The sequence below is a fragment of the Manis javanica genome, chromosome 9 (genome assembly GCF_040802235.1).
Source record: "Manis javanica isolate MJ-LG chromosome 9, MJ_LKY, whole genome shotgun sequence".
Lineage (NCBI taxonomy): Eukaryota > Metazoa > Chordata > Mammalia > Pholidota > Manidae > Manis > Manis javanica.
This window is the reverse complement of record NC_133164.1, coordinates 79,932,345-79,951,661: the sequence shown is the minus strand read 5'-3', so window position 1 is coordinate 79,951,661 and position 19,317 is coordinate 79,932,345. Positions and strand designations below refer to the sequence as shown.

At 40.7% G+C, this 19,317-nt stretch overlaps 1 protein-coding gene across 3 annotated transcripts in view; it reads right to left on the bottom strand.

The window, feature by feature from the left end:
• The window catches only part of LAMA1 (laminin subunit alpha 1), a 147,324-nt gene that overhangs the window by 38,837 nt on the left and 89,170 nt on the right, over positions 1-19,317 (bottom strand). The window contains exons 29-39 of one of the 3 annotated variants that reach the window (XM_037008353.2): positions 18,883-19,017; positions 14,792-14,913; positions 12,534-12,620; positions 11,990-12,183; positions 10,950-11,092; positions 9,026-9,115; positions 7,095-7,206; positions 5,522-5,684; positions 1,059-1,269; positions 741-857; positions 454-617 (exon numbers count right to left, since the gene is read on the bottom strand). In XM_037008353.2, coding sequence (XP_036864248.2) covers positions 454-617; positions 741-857; positions 1,059-1,269; positions 5,522-5,684; positions 7,095-7,206; positions 9,026-9,115; positions 10,950-11,092; positions 11,990-12,183; positions 12,534-12,620; positions 14,792-14,913; positions 18,883-19,017 — 1,538 coding nt within the window. The remainder of the gene's footprint in view (positions 1-453; positions 618-740; positions 858-1,058; positions 1,270-5,521; positions 5,685-7,094; positions 7,207-9,025; positions 9,116-10,949; positions 11,093-11,989; positions 12,184-12,533; positions 12,621-14,791; positions 14,914-18,882; positions 19,018-19,317) is intronic. The other 2 variants (XM_037008354.2, XM_037008355.2) reach the window with 2 other exon arrangements.

Sequence of the window (19,317 nt, the reverse complement as noted above, 5' to 3'; positions counted from 1 at the left end):
AGTCTTTGAGTGGGGGGCTGGGAGGGTCAAGCAGACAAAGGCATCACTGTTCTTGAAGTTTCCCAGTTATACCAACATGCAGTAAGCCAGCCAAATCATAAGCTCCAAAAAGGCAAGATGTGTAGAGAAGTTAATATCCTTGTTCCATCCAACCTAACAAAGCCCTGAGCACTTAGTAAACCCTTAGCCTGGCCTTAATGACTTGATATCACAGCACAGTACTTATTTTAATTCCTATTCAGTTCAGTTTGCATTTGTCCATCACACATTGATGCTGATGGTCAACTATGTTACCAGACATGGGAGGAAATCCCCTTGCCACGTAAATAAAATAGGACTCTTCATTTTTTAGACAATGGAAGAGTAACTCAACATTGTGATGAAAATAGCCAACCTTATCAACTCTGATCAATGGATCACAACCTCTGGAATTCCTACAAAGTATAGTCTCACCTGTCTAGAGCACCTGTGAGTTTCTGAAGCTCAGCAGCATGATCCTCTGCCCTGTAGACAAGTTCAAGTGCTCCTCTCTTGGACATCTGCATGACCAGATCATCTACATGGCGTCTGATTTTGGCAGTCCATAAAAGTAACTCATCCCGGTGATGCTCTAACTGCTAAATAGAGAAATTACTACTGTGAGTATATATGCATCTCTTTGACAGTGTGTATGTATGTATATCCGGCAGGTGTGTGAGAGTCCTTTGAAAACTGCAGTGGTGTGATGAGTCATGACTTACTGCTAGAGCATTCTGGGCAGCTGTTGCACAGGCAAGGACAGCCTCCAGCAGGCTTCTTCCTTTGGTAATTAGCACTGAGGTCATGTTCCGTTCTTCTTGAGCAGGCAGGCTTTTATCCTGTAGCAGAAATCACTTTTGAGGATGCTTCATAGAAGCAAGTCAGCTTCTAAATGTTAGTGCCTGACACTATGTGCTAAAGTTAGTTCTAGGGCTCATTTTTTAAAGCTTAAAGTGACATTATTTATGTAGGAGAATTTGGTTATAAAATCTAACCTGGACAATAGCTCTCTGCAAAGGAGAGCATGATATAAAACTCACAGTGAATTCTTGCAGGTTGGCACTGACAATGAGCAGCAGGCGGGAGCTTTCTTGGGTCTTCACTTTGGCTTCCCTCACAAGCTCTTCTGCTGCCTGCAGTTCATGGTTATGTTTGGAAAGGAGGCTGCTTGCTGCTGCTTTTAATACAGCCAACTCTTCCTGTGGCTTCTGGTACTTCTCCTGAATTTGTGACAATAAATCTTCAGCAGTCCTGGTAAATATAGATGGTTCACATAGTTAGTAAATGAACAAGAAAGCTTATATCTTCGAAATGATAGTGGAAGAGATTTTTACGTATCCATACCTAGTTTCTTCTTGAAATCATAAGTGGTATATCATAATCTCATACAAAGGGAAGCAATTTTACTAAGACAGCCACAGATGTTGCAAATTCACACTTTATCCTTAACAAACTATTTTTATTTATTGACTTTCAAACATAGTTTAGTAATGGAATTAAAAGAAATTATCTCAGTGAATCTGGATTTGGAAAACTGGGACCGTAGTCTATGAACGATGGCAAGTACAATCTTTCATTATAACATGGTAAGAAATTGAAAGCAGGCTACTCAGTAATTTGCTATGAAGTTATCAATGTATTTATATGATACAAAGGCTTTTCTGCAGCTAGTTAGGAAATAGGTTTTATAAAATTTTCAAATCTAAACTGCTAGAAGGACATAACTTGTACTATTGATAAAAGCAAGCTTCAGGAAATAAAAAGACTTTTTTCCCCTTTTCTTTTGTAAATATGCTGTCAAATTGCTTATTTTAATTAAGTTTGAATCTAAAGCCACATAGCATAATGAAACTTTCATATTACAAATCTTTGCAGTGGTTAAATGTGTTCCATTAACTTTTGCTTCAACTTATCATGAAAACTTTAAAATGTCTTATAAATCACCCTCAGGTTTTCACAGATTATCAGATTGCTGGGCTCAGACACAATAGAAGACATTTTCCAAGGATACATACTTGAACTCTGACATCATTGGAACATAACCAGAAATTATTTGAACCTTCTTATGATTTTTAATGATAATAAGATGCTGCTGCATTATGATACGACAACAAGAACTAAAATGAAGTACATGGTAAACACACAAGTAAATCCAATATACTTCTAAATATATTTGATACTAAACATCTATCACTCTTATCACTGATGAAGGAATCTTTGTAAGAAATTTAAAAATAGATGTCAAATTTTCAACTACAAAGTGACTTTACCATCTACACTGTGGTCAGATGAAATGATAGAGTCACCAATGACTTGAAAAAAAAAACAAACCTCAGCATTCTTCATTAGCTTCTTCCTGCAAAATGTATTCAATCAAAACAGTAAGCCAGTATTTCTTAAACTGTGTGAGAAAGGGTTCCCTGGAAAGTTGAGTTTGACTGTATTTTCTAGCCCCTCTTAGAGACTCATGATGCAGGTCAGCATACTGAAAGCTCTGATAGGACCTGTGGCAAAGAACTTGTCCCTCATTAGTAGACACTGCCTTTTCCAAATTTATGTAATCATAGGGCACATTTCTTTAATGAAATATCTTTTGTTAGCTCTGCAGACACCAGCTTGGAAAACAGCTACAAATGATAATGTATAGTGTGCAGGAAAGGGGCACATGGCAGGCTGGAGTCAGCTGTCCTTAGAAAGGCTTGCTTGTGCTTGTGGCTGGCACTTGGCCAGCGTCTGCAAGTGTCCCTAGTGCTCCCTAACTGATAGGAGTGGCTCACTGCCTTGACCATTTGTGCAAATATGTGGATTATCCTGAACATTTGCTTTCCTTCTGGGAGTCTGGAATTTGGGTACATGCTAGGTAGAGGGTGACTATAGGACCAGTACCCAGTAAAAACTGTGGATACTGAACTTCTAATGGGCTCCCCAAGGCAGAAACATCCCACACATATGGGGCTGCATTTTCATTGCTGGGGAAAGAGTGCGCTCTGTGATCCCTCATGGGAGGGAGACTGGGCTTAGGGAAGCCTGCCTTGATTCCCCCAGACTCTGGGGTGTCTTCTTCCCCCATACGACTGTGCATCCTCATACATCACCATAAGAAATCTTGGCCATGAGTCCTGAGAGTCCTGGGGAAACTCTGAATGTGGGGGTGGTCTTGGGTACCTCAACATAAGCATGCTTTGTGTAATAAACATTCTCACCTATAGGATTGATATATGTCAGTGTCAATTACCAATTTTCTAAGAATTATAATTAAAAAGATGATTCCCAAAGTAATCCAAAAAATGTGAAATAGCATAAATACAGAGATTATCTATGAAAAATAGGGAAGTGGAGGCCAGAGAACACATTTTAAACTCTTAATTAAAAAAATAAATGAGGATTCTTTAGTAATAATTTTACTTATAAAAAGTGAGATCAGCAATCTTATTAGTAACTTAATTCCAAATAGAAACAAAAGAGCTGCAATGACAGAGAGAGGGGTTACTGGGCTGTGTGATAGGCGCAGAGCGTCTGGGCCACGGGCTGTCCCGCCTCCTCGCCTTCCTCTCAAATGCTTTTCAGAAAATGAAATGTTCCCAAGTGGACTATGAGGTCCTAGAGGGCAAAAAGGCTCTATAGTTGTCCTCTGTGTCCCCAAATCATAGTACAAATACCTGCTACCTGGAAGCTCAATCTGTCTTGCTGAATGAATGAATGAATGAACTGACTGTGGGAGGGTCATGGTGGGGGAGGAAGGCCCCATACAATGACACCAGGAGGATCTCCAGGGACTCTCTATCTTTATTAAGTTTCCCATTGTCTCTGATGTGCAGCCCACAGGGGGAGAAAGTGAGATGACATGTCATGTGTGGTGGGCAGGAGGCACCTGGGAGGAACTGGGAAGCCCAGGAGGAGCTGGAGACATTCATATGTTATCCAAGAGGCAGGGGAGAGCAAGGAAGTCAGGATGCAGAGCAGAGCAGAACTGAGCCTGGGGTGGCTGCCTTGCACATGGGAGGGTCCTGGGAAGAACTGTGTGCAAGTGTGAGCTCCTTTCCCTCTGGTGTCCCTTCTGCCATACATTTAAGGGGAAGGGGGATGCACGCAATGTGGTCACGGAGCAAGATTATAAAGGAGTGTGGCCGCACAGTCATGGTGTCTGACCCGATCATCCAAATCCCACCCACCCGTCTTTTATGGAGTGGGCCTCAAATGATATTTCCTTCTGTTTGAGGGTTGAAAAATAACAGGGTTTAGAGTTATACAGATTTAGGTTTGTGTTTAGGCTTTAATCTGGAGGTTTGATGTTGGGCAAGTTACTTGGAGTCTCTGGGCCTGAGCTTCCCCACCTTTCACAAATTGGCTGCAATGACTGCATGATAGGTCGTGAGAAGTGAAGGGCACCCTCCCGGCACAGAGGTGGTGCTCTGGAGATGGCAGCTCCTTCCCCAACTCCTGGGACCTCGACCCCCTCTGATCTCCTGGCTCTGCACTCAATAGCTCTCTCCCGACTCTTTCCAGGCCCCAACCAGTGTTGTAATAATGAGATTACTAGTTCTCCAAATCTCATCTGACAGTGAATTCCTTCTTTTGTTTTTCTCCTGTACAAATCAACAATGTAAAAAATCACATTCTGTAATGAAAAAGATGTAAGCTCAACTCTCCTGTGAGTTGCCAGTGAAAGGCTACATTGCTGCAAACATCTTTTAGAAAATAATTTGGAAGTGCAAGTCAGGAATCCTCAAAATGCAAATTTTTTTGGCTAAATGATTTCACTTCTTAATATCTACCCTCATAAGATAATAACCTGACATATGGGAAAAGATTTTTCTTTTCTAAGCATGGCAACAACTTTTTAAGATGGCAAAATATATTAAAATAGATGAAATATCACTGTAGAGGATGGAGTTTTGGAGTATCATGTAATTTTTTAAACCAGTACTTTAGATATATATCATAACCTCAAAGAAAGACAGCTTGGGCTATATTACATCAAGTAATAACTATATGAAAAAAGCCTGAAAGCAAATACAAGCTTCCACTGATTGTGTCTAATAACTCTTTGTGATTCTGTCATTTCACGTTGTGCTTTTCAATGAGAATTTGCATAATGGAGCTGAATTGTTCTGGCATAATATCAGTCTGTCTTAGAGTTGGCAGTATACATAGTAGCCACTGAGTATATTTTCTTCCATGAGAGTTTATCACATTATACTTGATGTTCAATAAATGCGGTATCAGGAGGTTCTTTAGTTTGTGCTAGGTAGAAATAGTGTTCCAGAGCCACAGAGAAGAATGAAACCTGTGTCACAGTAGCTTCAAGATAGATTTTGACACTGCTTACGCTTTCTCCATGTAGAAGTGCTGGTACGTATCTCTTCATTTATTTGACAAGAGGGCCCCTCTTCTCTTCTGACTTTCCTCTTTCCTTCCCCTCCTCCCACATGCTTCCTTCCTCCTCAGCATTCAAGTTCCTGCCTTTAGCTGGTTGTGACATGAATGGAATTAAGTGACTTACTTGAGTTCAAAGGTGGCATTTTGGTGCAATTGTGTAAAATGCCTTTTCTGTAGGATTTCCAGCAAAGATGTAATGTTCTTTTGCATATTCTGAACAGTAGAACTGGGGATCTGGAACTCTTCATCCAAGGTCTCATTTAGGATTGTAGCCTTTTTAATAATTTCTATGGAGAAAATTCATCAGTCATTCACTAAATCTCTCAAAAGTGGGCTGTGCTAAAATGGGAAAACTTAAGAGCCTTCCTCAGTGAGGTTCACCTAAGCTGGGTTGAACCTCCAGGCCAGGCAAGCTCATATATCTCAGTGTGCTCTGGACAGCCCCCATCAAAACACTCGGGCTTAGAATACTGGTTTATTCAGTCTTAGTCTTCCCCAGTACCCACGAGGTATAAGGGCAGGGCTGCCCTCATGTTCATGTGGGCATTTCCTACACGTGGCACATACATCTGCACTTAGAAGTGCTCAATAAATATTCACTGCATAAATGAACCACCAATACTTGATACTACTTTTTATTAAGTATTTGTTCTAATAATTTTCTTACCTTTTGCCTATAAAGTCTGACTTGTATTCGATTCTGTACCTTTTATGCCCTTCTTTAAACTATAATCCAAAAAGAAGGAGTAAGAATATCGTTCTGGTAGCCAGAAAACTGAAAATAGCATTCTAGAAGCCAGATTAGATGAGAAATCCCAATTGAATAGTGACTAAATGACTCTATTATCCTGGATATACTTTGGGACCACATTGAAGCCCTAAATCCTGTCAGCAACGATTCTGGGCAAAGGGATGTTGTCCAGAGCTCAGCTAAGTTGCCCTGTGGCACTGCTGCCTTGGCATCCATCTTGTTTCATCAAGCGGACAGGGTGGGCCCTGAACTGATGCCAGCCCCTCATGCACGGACACGCCCCAGAGAGCAGCCCCCAGAATCACAGGCATGTGCAGTTCTCCAATATAACTTCCCGAACAGCCCTGCTGATCAAGTCTCCCCACCTCCCAGCGCCTTCCCATAAGACCCCTCAGGGCTTACCTAAACTTTGCTTTTTTGGTTTGGTCTGACCAATCTGGCCTTAGCCTGGGATCCCCAAAGACTCCCCCACAGACTCCAATAAGGCATACGCCCAGCCTCTGACTCTCCTTCCCCCTCCCTGCACCCTGCCTTGACCTCCCCATGGGACCCTTGAGGCATGCTGGGTACTTCCTCCAGGGCCTGTGGATAATAAACTCCCCAATTTAATTTTGTCTGTGGTCTACTGTTGGTCCCTGGCCACCATCTGGCACCCTGTGCCCCGCCTATTAGTGTTAATTTGACAGATTCATAACAAATGGGGAGGCACCATATAAGGCAAAATACAGAAGATAAAAAAGGAAACATCCCCTTTCTAAGAGAGAAAATTCTTAATGAAAGACAATAGTCCAGACACATCAGGATCCCCAAGCTATGGGACATTCCAGTCCCCGGGCTCTGGGAGCCCAGGGCAAGTCACACATGTCTTCAAACCTTTAGTAAAGTGAACAGGGCTTTTCTGCCTTACTGGGCACAGACTGTCCAACCTAGACACTGACCACACTACCTTGGATGTTTTTCTGCAGCTTCTCCATAAATATCATGAGGTCTTGACTCCTGGTGAGGATTCTTTCAGTTGCCCTGGTCACATGTTGGCTACTTGTTAGCACTCTAGTGAGCTGACAGAAAACAGAGGACTCAGGAATACAGTTCTGAGGAATATCATAACATCTGTGTATAGTGAAAGAAGGGATCTATACTTATTGTGGCAAGCATTTAGTAGTGTATATAACTTTAGAGTCACTACATTGTACACCTGAAACCAATATATTGTCTATCAGATATACTTCAGTAGAACATGTACTCACACAAAAGAAAATAAATGTCTCAGGTTCGTTTGACTTTGTGCAAGCTTTGATATTCTAGTTGTGGTCTCTTTTAAGCAACAAAATATATTTCAGAATATAGAGCAAAGATGTGTATCATGTAAGCCAAGGTTAATAGGTCAGGGTTGGAAACTGACTAAGTGTTTAATGAAGTAATTTACTGCACACTCAGTGCTAGAACAGATGACTTACTTTTAAAAGCAGCCTAATTGGTTATCAAACCACAGACTCTCCCATGTCTCTCTTGCCAAGACTTTATATTCACTTTAGGACCCAAGTATGCAGCATATAGAAAGCAAAGACTTACTAATTTGTATTGGTTGAGGACTCAGCCAAGGAGTTAAGGACATAGAGACAGGCAGAGTGGGTTTTAGGCCTGATTCTGCAGGGCTGGAGACCGAGTATTGAACATCTCCTGGCTGCATCATTATTGTATGGAGTAATTAATAATAATAATAATAAACTGCATTATTATTCCATGGAGTAATAATAACACCTACCACATGGGGCTTTATGAAGATTAAATGCAATGATGTCTATAAAGTCAGCATTCCAAGGGCCTGAGACTTAACTTAGCCCTCAGGAATTGTTTTTATTTAGAATGTTATAAGTTGTGAAAAAGAAAGGTGGTTTATAATTTCCAGGAATGTAAAGTAACTCAGACTGGCTCTAAAAGTGTTTTCTAGTCAAAATCCAAAGAGAATCTTCTTTAATGGATAGAGAGAATTTATTTTAATCAGCTTATCATTTCCTGCCAAATGTTTGCTCACTGAGGTACTTTAAGGCCATGCTTAAGCCCTTAAACTCTTTCCAAATCATCAATTCCAAATGAACAGGAGCCAAGCTAACATTTTTTTTTAGGGTGCATGTTTGTGTAAGTGTGTGGATGTTAAGTGACAGTGACTACATACATATAAATATAAGAACACTATCATATAAACATCTATGTACATATACATACATACACATACATATTGTGCATCACATACACATGAAATTCGAGAATGAAAAATATACGTTTGACAGTAGATCCCTCACCATCTGCTAATGAGGACATTCTTTTTTGGGTCACTGAAAAACATTCATCCTGCATGGGCTAAACAATAAATAATTCCCAGCTGACATCAAAACGAGCTCACTTGCCATTCCAAGTTCACAAATGAGAAAGAAGCACATGGCCTGAATGTGGCGCAGACCCTACACAGCCACACTATGCTGGTGCCTGGTGGGCTGCAGGCGGGGCACCAGTGTTCAGGGGAGGGCCTCTGAATGCTGTGCTCACGCATGCTCAGTTAAGCGTGTTTAGAAGGAAGAAACACTAGCCATCTTCTCACCCCTCCCATCCCTCGGCTCACAGGAGAAAATGACCGGCAGATGGCAAAGTCATTACCCATCTCTTCCCTCAGCAGAGGTGACAATAGAAATTAAGTCAGGAACTTTTTCCCACTAAAGAATGGAATCTGGCAGGGTTAAAACCAATTTGAACAAAGAAGATGGGACACAGCTCCTGGGGTAAGAGGCTGCCCTGATCCAATCAGAACCTTCTTGACTGCCTGATGGTATTGCTCACAAGGGCTGGATGGGAAGTAGGTCCTATATGTGAAGAATTTACCTCCCTTTGCAGGTCAGCTGTTTGTTCAGCAACACCTTCAAGCTCAAATTTTGCTAATTCCTTCTGTGTATTGTCTTTTAATAAAGATTTCTAAAAAGAACAAAGGAAACAAATTACGTTTCAAAATAAATTTGCTGGGTTTTCACTAAGAATCACTTATTTCCTTTTTTGTTCACATAAATACTTTTCTTGAAATTAATAAAAGATATTGAATTAAAAATAAAATTAATAACATTTACTTAAGTCTTGACTATCGCAACGTTTCTCTACTGCCCTCTTTCACATTAAATTTCCTATCTAGATGTGAACTGAAAGTCTGGTGTATTAAGCAGAATCTGATACTGCAATATTCTTGGGTAAGTCTGGCTTAATTTCAGTACCACAGTAACATAAGTTTTAACTATAATTGCTAACACCTTATAAAACACTTCCTGGGCCAAAGCACGAACGTATTAAGTAGAGGAAAACCCTTATAATTACTAGCAATTAAATGCTTTATTTATGCCAACACTTTTCCAATTTCTTCACTTGTATGATTTTATTTCAACCTGATAAGGACCCTGTGCAGGGGCTATATCATGGTTTAAGGTCAGGTGAGTTCAGTAACTTGCTCAAGGTCACTGGGGAGGTAAATAATAAAAGCAAGGAGCAGCTAAAAGTTCACCTGTATACTTTACATAAACGTAATAAATTATTTAAAGGAATTGACAAAGTGGTTTAAATGAGAGCAAATCATTCAAAGTAGTTACATTTTAAATCAAATACTTATTTTACTTGATAAATTTAAAATACAGTTACATTGCTAGGGCCCAAACTGACAGAGAATAGTATTTATTGATTGTGTGTTTAATGAGTGGAAATGAAATTCAACATTTCTTGCTTTTTTTTTCAAGAAATTTTTTTTCTTGTCTTTTGAAAACTTTCTTCCATTTGTGGAAAAATGATATAAAAACAATTTCTTAAGAGTTCCTTAACCTTTCTTTACTGCCATTATACCTATAGAGAAAAGACCACTATAAACAAGAATGGATTGCTGAAGCAACCAGATTCCAGCACACACACACACACACACACACACACACACACACACACACACACACAGGAGTACACATATACACACACACACACAAGTACATACACATAGGTACACATATACATGTACACACAAGTATGCACAGGAGTACACACACACATAGGTACACATATATACACACACAGGCACACACACCCACAGGCCTAAGGAAATGTTAAGTCTAGGAAGGCCTTTTATTTAAAAAAAACATTCAAAAATAACTACTCTTCTCAATACTGCATGAGGCAATTGTCTCAAACTCTAATGCATAACAGGCTTTAAGCAAAATTAAGAATCGCATTCCTTTTTTCAATTAGAATTTAAAATGCTAGAGTAGAATGCTGTCCGCTAAAGCAATTTCTCATCTTCCCACCCTTTCTCTGAGCTAGGTTCTGATTTGTATATAGTCTTCCAGTGGGGAGGAACTTCTGTGCCCTGCAGGTAAGAACAATACATTTACAGAAAATAGTTGATCTTCAGCATATTAGAACATTAAAGAAGACACTGTCCAGACTCATTTTCCATATTTGTATTAGGACAGTTGTTTTCAAATATCTAAAGTTAAGTCCTGGAGAGGAGCCAGTGACCTCTGTTTTATTCCAAGAGGCAGAGGAACCATGGGAGAAGGATTTCTAAGGAGGCATCTATGGAATGATTTTTAAATAATCAGAGCTTCCCCACCGGGAAGTAAGGTAGCATGGGGATGGTGAAGTTCTGGTCACATTCCAGAGAGCGCTGGACATTAGGAATGAGACACTTACACTGGTGGGGAAGATACCCAGAATGACTCCTACTGTCTGACCAATTCTGTATCTCTGTGTTTCTCCCCATCTCTATATTCCCAGTACATACCCAGAGATATCTAGTTGTATTTTCCAGGTTTGACAAAATCCCATATGGGACAGGGATAATGCTGGTGACGTTCACAGGGAGTGTGGCTTCACCAATGTTATCTAAGTCACTTAGCAGCACACCCACACATTCATCATCACAAGCTAAGAGAAAAAGAAAATTAAAGTTAATGCAAAATGGTCTGCACATTTTGTAATAACAACATATATGGGCAGAGCACAGTACAAGGCTTCCATGAACCACATCTGAGCACATTCTCACACTGGCTGTGTGATGGGGGTAGGCGGGAAGTGCGAAGCCCCATTCTCAGATGATATTGCTAGGCCCCAATCAGATCAGTGACCCCCCTGGGGTCACACAGAAAGAAACAACAGATCGTCAGAGTGGACCCCAGGTCTGGTGCACATCCTACTGCCCCAGGGCATTTGTTCATTTTTGACGTGGACCAACAGTATTTCCAGCCAGTGTTTCCTGAGACAGTTTGCCGACGCACCTTTGGCAAGTACAAATGAAGAAGACTGGGGAAATAAAGGGCATGTTTTGCTTACAGCAAACACCAAACAAAAACATAAAAGCTCTCAAAGGCTATGGTCCTGACATTACTTCCTCTCAGTGTTCCCCCACAAACCACTGAGAAGACATCCCAAGAAGAGCTATTGAAACAAATCAGAACTGAAAGAAAATCCACAAAAGCCAAGAGCTCTTCAGCATAAGCGAAATCTGTGTAACACGAGTGACATCCCCTCAGAGGTGTTCTCTCTCTGTGCTTTGACCTTTGGCTCTGCTAAAGGAAATATTAATGCAGCTAAACTATGAAGTTGGAGTTGCTCTGCTGAATGCCAGAGAGCTGCACGCTGTTATCCCAGAACTTTCTGCCTCAGCTCCAAACACATTATGAGAAGTTCAGTTGGGCAGATACAAAGGCAATCTATGCTTAGTTAAAATAAATAAGCCTTTATCCTGTAGATGACATAAAGCACCATAGCAGGAAAATATTTGAAAGAAAAACCATCTTTAAACATTTGGAGGAAAATACCCACAAACACAATCGCTTTCCACCAGAATGTGCCTCGGCTCACATTCCTCACATCGGAGCCCAGAAGTGCCTGGCCTGCAGACACACTGCCCGGACCCACGGTCACAGTCACTGTGAAGGGAGCCCCTTGGGCTGCAGTTACACCTCTGGCAAGTGCCACTCGGAGTTTGAGGATTTCCGTGATAGCCTGAGGAGCACCTATGGAGAGGAAGATAGGCAGGTGTGGACTGCAGTATCAACATGAGGAAGTCAATACATGAACCATCACTTGCCCGAGGACAGTGACCATTTCTACTGAATGAAATGCAAAGAACACAGACCCGTTTACCTGACCTGGCACCTTATTCTCCCTATAAGGAGAATAAGCTGTTTCCAGAAAGTGCATTTACGTCTCTTAATACAGAGGAGGTACTCTTAGAATAGCAGAAAGGCCCCATATCGATCATGCACACTGATCCCGACTCCCAAATCACTTCAGCAAATATATCCCACATGTACCAAAGGAGCAGGCACACTCAGCGATGTCCACGTGAAAACTGCCAACATACCTTTCACAATACCGTCCTTCATAGCCCAGAACACAGGCATCACAACGGAAACCATGACCGCCGTCTGAGACACAAGTGGGGCTAAAACTGGAAGGAAATAATTTTTTTAAAAATTTCAGATATACAACTTTAAATGGTACTGATTCACTACTGTTAGGATATATGATATTGTTCTGAAAGTTAAGTACACCGGAGAGTTAAACCAGCATTTTAGGGCTTAAAACCTACTGGGCAAAAAGAAGGAAAATAAACATGTAATCAAGACGAGTGATTGCATCTCTTCTATCCAAAAGACACTCATTAGGCACCTGTCCAGTGACAACCACGTGAGTGCTAGCTTACAGATGACAACTAAGTAGCCATCGAAAGAGTCTTGTTCTGAGATTTACGCACAGAACTCCCTGGCTTATGAGACGAAAAGGTGACTGCAGAGTGCTGCAGCGTCTATGAGCACGCACGGAAACCCACAGCAAGGGACAAATGCCGATGACTCTGACGGGCTGTCAGGAAGGGGAAAGAGGAGGGGCAGGGCAGGAGAGCAAAGAGAGGGTGGAATTTGGAAATCAGTGTTCCCAAAGGTAGGGAGTCCTGTGATGGGCCATTAGGAGCAAAATGATAGAGGCACTCAAAATGTAATACTCTACTCAGATGTCAATAATCTCGCTCACGGGGTTCAGCTTTTGGCTTACTCCTTTCTTTTCAGCGACCGATGCCTCCAAATTTTAAATGATCAGTGCATCATGCACCACCTACAGGCTAAACTGGGTACCTGCGAACCACTGGGGAAAAAACAAAGCTTCAGTACTCTGGTTTTGTGGCCAGTGAGAGAAGTTTCCAGAATGAGTTACAGGGCTCTCCATCAGTCCCATTTCACTTTCGACTTTTCTTCCTTCTTAAATACTTGAGGGACAGACCTCAGTGGAAACAAAATAAGTAGGAAATAAAGCCCACATAGAGTACACATTATCACTGTCTCTTAACTTTTAATTTCTTAGCATAGGCTGTGGGATGGTTAGTACCTTTTTTTTTGACTGAATAATTAAAATAGTCAAACAGTACAGAAGTGAGCAAAGCAGAAGGGAGAAAAATCCTTCTAAACATTTCTCTGGCACATATAACCAGGATGCTATGGATACATATACATGGATATGAATTTTTTCCAAAATGGTAACATATTATATATTCAGTTATGTCATTTAATTGATATTTTCTCTAATTTTGTACATCCAACTATACCTTATTCTTTTCTCAGTGTTTGCAGAATACCTTTTTCACTCTGGGTATGTACCACAATGCATATAATCAATGCCCTATAGGTAGATATTTCATTTCCCCTGCATATTCTATTGAGTACAGGCAATGCAATAAACATGGCCATATTTACACATATAAGCAAGTGTTCTCTAGCTTAGATTACTTGAGTGAATTGATGAGTCAAAATTTATATACAGATTGAATACAAAAAAATCAAGTAATAAAAATAAATTTTAGGATACTTGATAATTTACAAGGGATGTTTACACAGGGCTTCTCAATTGGTATTCATATCAAACATCACTTACTTGGAGATAGGAAAGTAAGATTTTATAAAAAGATAGAAGATGTAAACAAATATTAAAAAGAAAACTTCAGTTTAATATACTAAAAGTAAATATACATGTTCAATACCTTGTTAAATATTCTTAGCAATAATGAAAAGTTATTTATGAATTACAATTTTCATTTAAACTAAAAACAACCCACAGACATTCCAATTTCCACTTAAAATCATTAGTTCTTCTTTGCATTCAGATAATTCTCTACTAGTATCAAAATGCAAAAGTACAAGGTAGAACATGGCCCCAGTTTAATTACTGGGTGGTTTTTCCACCCTCATCAGTGATCAGCATATACAAATTCTAACCTCATGCTCTTACATTAACAGGAACTGAAGTCATTGTATCAACATTCATAAAATTAATAATTCTTCTCTAGGCACACTGGTACATAGGTTGGAGGCCAAAATTACTCTTCAAAAAACAAAACCTGAAAGTCCTTTCCTTAATTGGTTCCATCCTATCACCCCAATACCAATGCAGATACTTTGGTTTTGGAAACATTCCCTTCAAATGCTATGATAAGGAACACTTTCTCTTAAAATTAGCCTTTGTCAACACATCGGGAATATTGATTAATACAGGCCATGTAGAGAACCTGGAAAATGAGGGGGACAATGGCAGCAGCCGCAGCTTTGGTGGCACGGGCATGCCAGCACTCACCTGGCAGGGGGGCTGTGAGGGCAGGTGCATGGAGAGCAGTCGCCGGCTGAGCCAGCCACCTTGCCATAATACCCAGGAGCACACGCATCACAGTGGTCACCAGTGGTGTTATCGCTGCAGTTCTAGAGCACCATGTTTCAGGAGAGAGAAACAATGGGGAATAGTTAGATATCATACCTTACTTGGTCATACCTAAGCACAGCCACTTTTTGTATCAACCAGTACTGTTCTTCTTATTCTTAAGGAAGGGAGAGCATTTTTCTTCATATTTTTTTAAGTCCTGGAAACATTACCAGCTCTATGGCCTTCATTCATTATAATGAATACAACCTAGAAGTTATTAATACTCTCTTCTTCTGGAAAATATGCACAGGGCTAATATGTGTTTGTATAGACATACATCTCTCTCCTAAAACTGCCAACTTTGAGATTCTTAAAATACAGATCTAAAATATGTGGTGACCTGAAAAACAATTTGAAACACACCAGTTTTGCGCATGTGGGAAGTTGAAAGAGAAGACATGAATGTATAGATGATTTAGGAAATAGGGAAGAAAATGCAGGTTTAGAGCACTACCAACAGATTCTTGCAATAACCAAATCATTTCCAGTTAAATTTTATGTCATCTCTCGGACCTAATAAAGAAAAAAAACAAAACCTGTGGAAGGGCAAGTAATTCTTGGCATCTGATTCTGATGTGAAATCTGCTTTGGCTCAGCTGGACCCCATGCACTCAGCCTTTGGGCCCTGGATCCATGCCGGAGGCAGGGGCTGCAAGATGAGTAGCACTGGGGAGTCACTGAGCAGACTTGCAAACATACTCAGACTTATCCTCAGCAATGAGAGACGATGGGCAAAGAAACCATTTTGTATGTCTGAAAAACTAATTTTAAGTTCTTTTTAATTAAAAAAACACTCTAGCATTGTATCCCTATTTCATCTGATGAAAACAGATTTTACTGGATTTCACTTGGACCTTAAAAGTGGTAACTCTTTGGAAGTAAAATTTGCAATCTCTCTCTTAAATACAAAATGTGTTAAATAGTTGTTTTAATAACATAACCCAGAGCTGATAGGAACAAACATTAGATGACAGGAGAGGATTGAAGATGATCTTTCTGGGTTTTGATTGCTAACACCAACTCCAGCATTCACAACTCCCTACCCTGTGATGCATCGTGAGCACCCTGGTTTTCAAGGTCCTAGAGAAGTGAGGACAAGCTGCCCGAAGGAGTGGCAGGGAAAGAAGAACCTGTGAATGTGAATGAATGACATGTGGGATGAGTCAGTTGCTAGGGGAGATGCACAGGGAAGCCTGTCAATTTCACATTTGCAAAAAGATTAGATGAGGCTTAAGGTCAGGATTAATTTAGGGTTAGGGATGGGGTAGCAGGGAAAAGGGACTCTCAGGATATCTCCCTGGTCTTAGACTTCCCACTCCTTTCCACATTTCTGATGAATCACTTTTCTGATAATACCAAAGTCCCAGTGACATGAAGATGGAGGAATATGCAGGGTGACAAAATCAGATCCAGAAAGGTCCTGACACCCTCCTTTATGATAAGTACATATGGAGTGCTTATGAGGTTTTTATCACATGGAAGTGAACTGTTGCTCTAAACCACAAGAGACTGAAGAGGAAAGGTACTGTCCCAAGTTCAAAGAGCAACACCTCGGGCGCTGACCTGTGGAACAAATGTGAGTGTCTTCATGTCCAGTCAGCTTAGAGGCAGCAGTGACTGGGCTGCTTTCATGGGACTAGTACCTACAGGTAAAGAGAGATGCCCCCCAGCCACACCTGGAGTAAAGCACTGGGCTCTGGGCATGATACCTTAATGTCAGGGTGGCGGATGGACAGACAGCCATTCCGTATGACCATCATGTATATAACTGCGGATAGCTGACCAGGAGGGCTGCAGATTCACTTCAGGGATGTGAGAGAGGAATTTTATCAAGTAGTATCGCAAGTTTTTTGTTAAGGTCCTGTCACTTTTCATTAACAAATTTGAACTAGGGATTTATCTCAATGGCTTCAAATATTAAATCTCTACCAACACATGGATGAGCCAGAGGCATGAGTTCAGGAATAAGCAGGCTGCCCAGAGATGAGCTTGGATGCTGTGTGAGTGAGCTCCCTGTTGCTGGAGGTGTGCAAACATACATTAAATAACTACTTGACATGAATGTTGTAATTCAGACTTAAGATCTGAAGGGATTGTGACAAGAATGGAGGATCTGTTGCCATCTTGAAATTCCAAACTCTGAACCCAGACACTATTTTTTGTTTAGAGCAAGTTTTGGTTACAATAATTTGGTTACAATAAGGGGTAAAGAAGTGAAACCACTTAGTGAAGAAGTCACTAGGGACAAACAGAGAACACAGATCTTCCTTAAAAGGGGGAAAGAACAGTAAGCAAAATGTGCTCTGCTCAACACCATGAGATTGCAGGAGAGCAACCTACATTTATAACCTCTGTTTCGTCTTCTTGCAGCATGTACATCCATTGTTGTGTACTGCAAATTTAATTAATAGTCCCAGGGGAGATCTCTTATGGCCTCTAGGTGACACTTGGCAAAATTTCTCCTGGAGCAGGGACCTGTCTGAAAGCTCTGCTCTCTGTTACGGTAGGAGACTCTTTGCCTTTGTCTTCCATGGATTAGGTAGGCAGGGTACAAAATCAAAAGGTCAGTTGCTAATCTTGGAACTTTGTTCTGGTTGACTTGGACCAGAAAAGTCAAGGTAATAACTTAAGGTTAGGAGTCCCTAACCTTGTTAAAATAGCACCAAAGAAGCTGCAGTAAGAAAGAAGCACTCAACTTCTTTAGATGTTCACGTGACCTTTGTCCCCATGATTTGCCAAGGGAGCTTCCCAGCTAATTACATCTCACTTTACATTGCCTAAAATCAATTCTCCTTAAATCTTTTAGTGAGGTTTTCTCATTTTCTCTATTAGGATTTTACTTTTGCTTGGAGCATGAGCTGATTAGAGTGAATACATTTTTTAAAATAGTGGTGCAGCTATTTGCAACTTCATTAACTCCATTTTACCTTGTATAACTGGAATAACGCTTTAATTCCACATATATAATGAAGTCAGCAAAGGTTAACATATCTTTTTAATTGAGGAAAACCACGGAGTACTTCAGTTTCTAAATTCACATGCACACTGCTCTAGCTTAGTGGTTTCCCCAGTGGAAATTGCCTTTAAATTCTACTTGAAAGATGTTTCTGAAGAGAAGAGGAAGACAGATTCAGTGTGGCTGAAGGTCAGACATAGCCCATGGTCCTGATTTCTCTGTCCTATTCCTCATTTTAGGTCACACCCAGGGTCTTAAAGGTTTTAGGTGGGTCTTTCTTGGTAGGCAGCTCCTTTCCTTTCAGTGAGTTCTTTCACCTGAGGTGAGTTAGTCTTGGCACAATTTATACAAGTAACCAATGTTTCCACATAAGTTATTATACAAAATGAGATTTCAGGAGTAGGAAGAGTATCAGGTTATTCTATGTTATCAATAAGGCCTTGTGTGTGATTTAAGCAAAATCAGACACAGGAGTGTATCCTCAGTCAGGGCCACAGGACTTCTGTCTGGGTCATTTGTTCCTTTTCAATGGTCAGAATTCTCTGTAAGTCCCTGAGATCAGTCATGGTCTAGGGGTAGGTAGGTGGCTGAGAGGCAAATGCATACTAAGATGTCCAGGAGAACATGCATTTTTAAAAAATGAAAACAGAAAGCAACACTTTGCCCAGAGAAATAAATTCTCAACATTGACATTCACTGATTTTAAAACCTTTAGGAGACTCTCCAAATTGTATGCAAAAAGTTCTCATCTGCTTTGACTTCAACTGCCAGTTGCGCAAGTTCACTTAACCAATTCCCAATTTGACACCCACAAATTCAAGGAAGTACATTTGATAAAATACTTTCTGCCAATAATATCAAACCACTTAGAGAAGACTTTCTGAGGGAAATATATGTACATTTTACATTTTGTTAAAGTTAAGCTCTTTCTAAACCAAGGAACTGGTATGACGTTGGACTGGAAATGTAAAGGCTCAGTGCCTGTTCTAATGAATCGCACAGACAGGCATACCAGACACTTCCCGGTTTCGGGGTCACAGGCATCACTGTGGTTGTTGCAACTGCAAGGCACACAAGGAGCAAGCAGGGGGCGGGGTCCTCTGCCACTTTCTGGGAGCTTCCCTCTGTGGTAACCAGGTGCACAGTCCTGGAGGGATATGAAAGGAAACACACAAGTGACCTATTAAACAGTGGGTAAACCTGTAGTGGCTCTAATGTCAGTCCCACTTCTGTACATCAATTATAATTCTGAGACCAATTCCATTGCATGGGTTTTTTTCCCCACACCAAGCAATTCTTAGATACCAGGTAGGTATCCTACAATTCAACTCAGTTCTGACACTATCTATCTGGAGATCGTATCAGATCTCACAGGCTATAAATTCTACAAGACTGCACCCCCTCAAATTCAGATGCTAATCACAAGTCCAGGTTGTCACCTGACCCA